Source organism: Babylonia areolata, chromosome 31 (genome assembly GCF_041734735.1).
Source record: "Babylonia areolata isolate BAREFJ2019XMU chromosome 31, ASM4173473v1, whole genome shotgun sequence".
NCBI lineage: Eukaryota > Metazoa > Mollusca > Gastropoda > Neogastropoda > Buccinidae > Babylonia > Babylonia areolata.
Genome location: NC_134906.1, coordinates 2,038,137 through 2,045,471, shown reverse-complemented (window position 1 = coordinate 2,045,471; position 7,335 = coordinate 2,038,137). Strand labels below are relative to the sequence as shown.

Sequence of the window (7,335 nt, the reverse complement as noted above, 5' to 3'; positions counted from 1 at the left end):
TAGGTGGGGTAATTGCAAGTTGGGTCTTGAACACCCATGAGGTGGCTCAGCAGCAGTGCAGGGCCTCCTCTGGTGTGTGGCCTCCTGGTGGCCTTACAGTAATAACTCCCTGTGGACCGCTGGAACAGGGATGAACCTGAATGTGGCATACGGTTTCAATTTAACAAATAATTTCAAACTCTATTGGTATCTCTTTTTTTTTTCTTTTTTTTTTTCTTTTTTTGTTTTGTTTTGTACACCATATTCATGAATGGGCTTTGTAAACATGATGCAGTTATGCAAGGGATATACATACATGATAACTATATCACTCTTACAAAGCACATACTTGTGTGTATGCACAAAGAGCGATCAAAGCACTAACAGGCGGTGTGCTGATGTTGACCTTAGGAGATGGGAAAAACTCAGCGGTTATCCCACCAGGTGTGGTGAATACCAGGATCGAAGGCAGGTTGTTTTTTGTTTTTTTAAGTCCAATGCTCCAACCACTAGGCCCCGACTGAGGCACAATACGATAAAATACGACCATCATGTTTTCCTGTTTTCCTTTTCTAAGGTATGCGATATGACCTTGACGTTTTCCTTTTTTTTTCCCTTTCTCTAAAGGTCCCCTCAAGAAACGACCATGCTCGGTGGTTATCCTCGTCAACCTTCCCCGGGACAGGTACACACAGGACGGGGATGTCCCCGGCCCCTACGTCACAGCAACGCTGGACGACTACAACGCTTACATGGAACGCGTGAGCCAGAGCCGCTTCATCACCACCCTCAGAGGGCTCCAGCGAGAAGTGAGCATCAGGGCTGTACTGGGTGACAAGAGTCTGGAGGACGTCAGCGGCCAGCACTGCAAGGTGGTGACCACCTGGCTGTACAACTTCCAGGGGATGAAGGCGGACGTTGTCGTTTACCTGCCGGGGGACGAGGCGAGTTGCACCGAGGCAGCACATCCTCACCCCCACCCCCATCCCTCCACTGAGCGGGAAATCCCCGCACCAGGGTTAAAGGTAGGGGGAGGGAAACGGGGAGGGGGAGGAGAGAGAGGAGGAGGAGAGAAAGTACAAGGGGGAGAAGAGAGAGGAGGAGGGGGAGGAGAGAGAGGAGGAAGAGGAAGAGAGAGAGAAAGAAGGGGAGGAGGCAATGGAGGAAGGGGAGGAGGAGGAGCAAAAAATGGAGGAGGAGGAGGAGCAAAAGCAAAAGATGACGGTGGAAGAGGAGGTGGAGCAAGAGCAAAAGATGACAGTGAAGGAGGAGCGAAAGACGGAGCAGGAGGAGGAGGAGCAAGAGCAAAAGATGACGGCGGAAGAGGAGGTGGAGCAAGAGCAAAAGATGACAGTGGAGGAGGAGCGAAAGGCGGAGCAGGAGGAGGAGGAGCAAGAGCAAAAGATGACGGCGGAAGAGGAGGCGGAGCAAGAGCAAAAGATGACAGTGGAGGAGGAGCGAAAGGCGGAGCAGGAGGAGGAGGAGGAGCAAGAGCAAAAGATGACGGCGGAAGAGGAGGAGCAAGAGCAAAAGATGACGGCGGAAGAGGAGGAGGAGCGAAAGGCGGAGCAGGAGGAAGAGCAGCAAAAGGAGAAGGAAGCGCAAGAAGCAAGCGAGGTGCGGGCAGAGGGCGGGCATCTCTCCCCAGCCTCAGCTCTCTGCAGTGGAGGAAGGAAGACGTCGAACGTTTCACTCTCTGGGATCAAACCAACCTTCTGGTGGCGGGCTCCAGACCTCTCAGCTTGCTGATCCTCATGGTGCCTTAGCCTTTTCCTCCTCCGTCTCTGTTCCAGTTCCCAGGAAGTGTCAAAGCATGCAAACTGATCTGTATCTAGGTTACGTCACATGTGCTGGAGGAATATTGGAAAAAAAAGGGAAGAAGATGTCGGAATTTATCAAAGATTCAAAACGCTGGTCAGGGCTTAGAGAGGTCAGAGATCCCAGCAAATTATTAAAAATATATGCTTATATCTACATATTTATACATATATCTATGTGTGTGTGTGTGTCTCTGTGTGAGTGTGTGTGTGTGTGTAGATAAATATAGATCTTATATCTGTTTGGTGTTTTGATGTCATGGATGGATATTGGATTTCCGATAGCGGTGTCAAAACCTGATCATGGGCGTGCTGGATTATGGGAAGGTATTTTGTTTTAAAAAAAAAAGTATATATATATATATATATATGCATATCCCCAGAAGATGTGGATGTAGCACACACACACACACACATATATATATAGATATATATATATACAGATGTGCCCTCCTGCTCTGACGCTTCCTTGGAACTAAATCTGACAGGTGGTGTTGTGATTGTGTAGTTGAGGTGAGCGTGTGCGTAATGCCATTGGGGGTGGGGGGTATAGAGTTTTTTTGTAATGAAAAAAAATGACCTGTGATTGAGCTGTTTTTATGGTTTTTGTTGTTGTGGTTTTTTTTGGTTGTACTGGCATCTGGATTTTTCCTGGCTCTCGAGTTCCCAGGGCAGCTGGGTGCATCATGTTTTACGTTGTTGTTGTTGTTGTTGACATTTAATGTTGCTTTTATGTGATGTGCCTTCAGCATTATTGTTGAAATAGAAAGGACAGTATAAATCAACTGCTGTATTGTTATTATCATTGTTGCTGTTGTTGATTTGTTATACATATTATGATTTATTATATATTACTTATAATTGTTGTTATTGTTAATTTATTGCTATACATAGTATAGCTCATTATTTCAGTACTTATTATTATTGTTATTCTTTTATCATCATTATCATCAACATGATCATTATTGTTGTTGATATTATTTGGCCCGTAACAGTCTGTACATAATATAGCTTATTATTTCAGTACTTATTATTATTGTTATTCTTTTATCATCATTATCACCAACATGATTATTATTCTGTATGTGTCTCCTTATCCCTACTCCTCTACCCTCCGTATTGTTTTGTTGATTCTGCTATCATTGAAATGTGAACTGGTGGGGGGAAAGCTGAACTACGAATGAACTTTTTGTGAACTAGAATTCACTGTGAACATTGTATCTGCCCGGTGTTTCAAAGCAAAGACTGTGATGAGACACATCTCTCATGTTTGTTGCCTGATGCTGGCAGTGTATTCGCTGGGAATAGCTGTTGACGTTTGTTTACAAATGTTGTTTTTAACATTATTCATGATTCTGGTCTGTTCTGTAGCATAATACAAGTCGCACCGGACAACGTTCAGTCACCGCGCTGAGAAGTCACTCTGACTGCTCTAAACCTGTTGTACGTGCAGGTCGGTTTGATGTGCTTAACCCTCTTCGTTTTATTGTTAACTCTTCAGCATCCAGAAAAGGTGTTTTTGGTGACAGGAAAAACCATTTCATGGCAGCATGCACAAGGCAACAGATAAAGCAGCAGTTTTAATTCTATATTTATGAGGCAGCTTAAAAGGCAGCAGTTTTAAGTTCCGATGGAAAGGACATACCAGATAGTTTATCATCATCATGCATGTTCAGGAAGTTTTGATATCATATGTGTATAGCTGTAACACAGAACTTTATAGATCTTCTTCTTCTTCTTCTGCGTTCATGGGCTGCAACTCCCACGTTCACTTGTATGCACACGAGTGGGCTTTTATGTGTATGACCGTTTTCACCCCGCCATGTAGGCAGCCATACTCCGTTTTTGGGGGTGTGCATGCTGGGTATGTTCTTGTTTCCATAACCCACCGAACGCTGACATGGATTAAAGGATCTTTAACTTGTGTATTTGATCTTCTGCTTGCATATACACACGAAGGGGGTTCAGGCACTAGCAGGTCTGCACATATGTTGACCTGGGAGATTGTAAAAATCTCCACCCTTCACCCACCAGGCGCCGTCACCGTGATTCGAACCCAGGACCCTCAGATTGACAGTCCAAGACTTTAACCACTCGGCTATTGCGCCTGTCAAACTTTATAGATCAGTTTCACACACAATGAAGGTTTACATCGAAGTTTTGTTTCATCTCACCCTTCCTTTATGATATTACATGTGTATTTATACATGCATATCTATGCAGGTATTCACAGGTTTATTGATACGATTTATTTGTTTGGCCGCTCTGTTTATTCATCCATTTTCTTCAGCAAGCAGTTTGGATGCGGTCATCTGAATGTTATTCAGTGTCAAATTACCAGTTTCCTCGGAATAGTGTACGTAATTTGTATCTGTCATGTTTACTGACGTGCTGTAATGAAACTGAGTGAACTTAAATGCCAGATGAATTTCTTGTCATTTTGAGGGTTAGATAGCAGGCTGCAACAGATTGAAACCATCCCATGCTGGGTTTTACCCTCAGGTCATTCTGCGCTAACCTCAGATGAGCCATGGGGCAGTTTTTTGACAGGTAAAGATTGACCCCCGCAACCCCCTCTCCCCCTCCCCGCCGCCCTCCCCACTTGCAAATTACCCCTTTTTCTCTGGGATAAATCAAGTCATTAAAAAAGAAAGGTGGGTTTGGGTGGGGTGGGGGTCATTCTTGGCTAACCTCAAATGAGCCCCGAGGCAGTGTTGTCTGGTTAACCGTGATGATCTGAACAGTTGATTTTATGTTAACCACTTTCTTGTTATTTCTATATTACATGCTCATAATGATGTTGTGTTATGTGATTATCATTCAGCGTAAAACCACATTGAATAGAGCATAATGTTTTTTTCTCATGCTCACTGTTTGTTCTGGAACGGTCACACCTGAAGGAAGCTCAAGACAGGAGAATGGCTTTACCAAGAGAAAGCTAGCTCAGATAGCACAAGACAGGAGAATGGCTTTACCTGGGGGAAGCTAGCTAAAACTGCACAAGACAGGAGAATGGCTTTACCTGGGGGAAGCTAGCTAAGACAGCACAAGACAGGCAGTAGAGGAGATTTCAGATGGTGGCTTTTCATGACACAAAGCGGATTTAGATAATATTGTTTGCTCTGAAATGTTGAATGAAGCTCACATTGTTTTCGCACAAAGCTTGTATTATTGTTGGACAAACATGTTAAAAAAGAAAAGAAAAAAATATATATATATTAGATAAGCTTTTTCATGTTGACCATGCTAGTGCCAATGAGTTTGTAAGAAACATAATTATTGATCTGTGTCTCTTAACATTGATCTCTCTGTCTCATATTGATCTGTTTCTCTTAACACGTACATATCTGTCTCTCACCAGCACACACACACACACACACACACACACACTCTCACACACACACACACATGCATGCGCCACACACTCACACACACACACACACACACACACACACACACATGTATAAAGACATGCATATTTTACAGTTAAATTGATCTGATGTTACATTATGTTAAAAGTGTGCGTGCATGTGTGTGTGTGTGTGTGTGTGAACGTGTGTGTGTGAAAGACATGCAGGTTTTACATTTAAATTGATGCGATATTACAATATACTGTAAGTTGTTTGACTGTATCCCTGCCTGACTTAAAAGTATTTTTTAATGTTTGTTATTGCTTGACATTATATTCGTCATCCAAGAACAAGGGGGATCAGAAAGCCAAACGTTGACTCAGTTTTTACTCTTGTCAACATTTCAGTATATTTTGAATAGTATTTACTTGTATTATTATTTTTTGTATATATTGATTTGCATATACATCATATGAATTCCATCCACTGCTGCTTGACATTTCTCAGTCATGCAGCGTTTGTGCCACGTTTGTGACTCTTCTTCTTCTTTTGAATTCACGGGCTGCAACGTGTATGCTGGCTTGTGTGTTTGAGTGAGCTCTTCTATGTATGACTGTTTTTACCATGCTGATACACATGAGGTGGGTTCAGACACTATCATGTGTGCACATCTGCTGATCAGGAAGTTCAGAAAAAGAACAACAATTCCACCGTTAATCTGCCAGGCCCCTCCGTTTTACTCGGCTGTTCCACCAGCTGTTTGTGACTGTGATCAGGGAGTATGCATTATTTTTGTCTCCCTGGCTCCATTCGTTATCTGATTTTACAAGAATGAAGTGTGATGAAAAGGATATTTATTGACTTTTTTTCTTTTCTTTTTTTAAAGATGAGGTCATTGGGTTGGGTTTTTTTTTCATAGATGTGTATTGAAATTATCAGCAGTTCTTTTATTTGAGGTGGGTTTTTTTCTTTTTCAAATAATATGAGCTGATTGTATTTATTTACATATATGTATATTGGAAACGTTAGCATTTCATTTATTTGAGCTTTTTTTTTTTTAACATCTTAATTTAGATCTTTTCTTCTTACAAAATTTCATGGGTTTGTTTATGAAATACTTTCCCTTGTTCTTCTGTGTTGGTTCTTAACATTGATAGATAACAGTTTATCACTGTTGGCTGCTTCAGTTTTCATTTACTTATTTATTTATTTATTTTAATCATGACTGCTTTATGGATTGAACAGAAAACAAATGATGAGCACCCAGATGGCAGCTGTCAGTTGGCTCTACCCAGGTAGACAGCCTGTTGTGCAAGTGACTCTGTGTTTGTAAAATGCTTAGAGCTTGGTCTCTGACCAAAGATAGGTGCTATATAAGCATCCACGTCATACCATATTATTGCTGTATCAGCTGCTTCCATTAATTTTGTTAAATCATGTGATTGCCTAGTTGCACGGACAGTGCTGTAGATCACAATTGTGATGTCAGTATTTTTGTTTAGTCACATGATTACTTCATTATACTTGCTGTGCACCGCAGCTGTGATATCCATATGTTCAATCATTAAGTCACATTATTACTCATTTGTCACAACTTGATTGTTAGAACATGGCATCTGTTTTTGTATGCATTCTCTGCCCAAGCTTGAAGGGGTGCGACTCTGTCGGAGCCTGTTGGTATGATCGAGTTGTAGAACCTGTTGGTCCTGGCCCTTACACTCAGCAAAATATATAGTATTAAGTGTTGCCACTTAATTTTAGTGATCTATGGAAGTACAGCTTTATGGTTTGCTATTTTAGCCTGTTGATTGTGTGTGCATTGCATGTGTATATATGTATGTGATATGTGTATGTATGTGTATATATGTGTGTGTGTGTACATGTATGTATGAATGTGTGTGTGTGTGTATGTATATGTGTGTATGTATGTATGTGTGTGTATATATATATGTGTATATATATATATATATATATATATATATATATATATATGTATGTATGTATGTGTGTGTGTATATATATGTATATATGTGTGTGTGTGTGTGGATATGTATGTGTGTGTGTGCGCATATATATGTACTTATACATTGTGTGTGTGTAGATGGGTGGGAACATTGTGTGTGTGTGTGTGTATTACCTACTTATTTATTTATATACTTGTGAATTGTTTAAAACTTTGATTTGTGATG

The 7,335-nt window shown here is 41.3% G+C and overlaps 1 protein-coding gene across 1 annotated transcript; it reads left to right on the top strand.

Moving 5' to 3' along the window:
* The first annotated feature begins 1,046 nt into the window (after window positions 1-1,046).
* LOC143276243 (uncharacterized) lies at window positions 1,047-7,060 on the top strand. Its single transcript, XM_076580718.1, has one exon. It carries the CDS (start codon window positions 1,138-1,140, stop codon window positions 1,726-1,728), a length of 591 nt encoding a protein of 196 aa, XP_076436833.1. The 5' UTR covers window positions 1,047-1,137; the 3' UTR covers window positions 1,729-7,060.
* The last annotated feature ends 275 nt before the right edge of the window (window positions 7,061-7,335 follow it).

Bases quoted from the DNA above. Each gene is read 5' to 3' on its own strand.
- LOC143276243 (XM_076580718.1), top strand. From the start codon at position 1,138: ATGGAGGAAGGGGAGGAGGAGGAGCAAAAAATGGAGGAGGAGGAGGAG.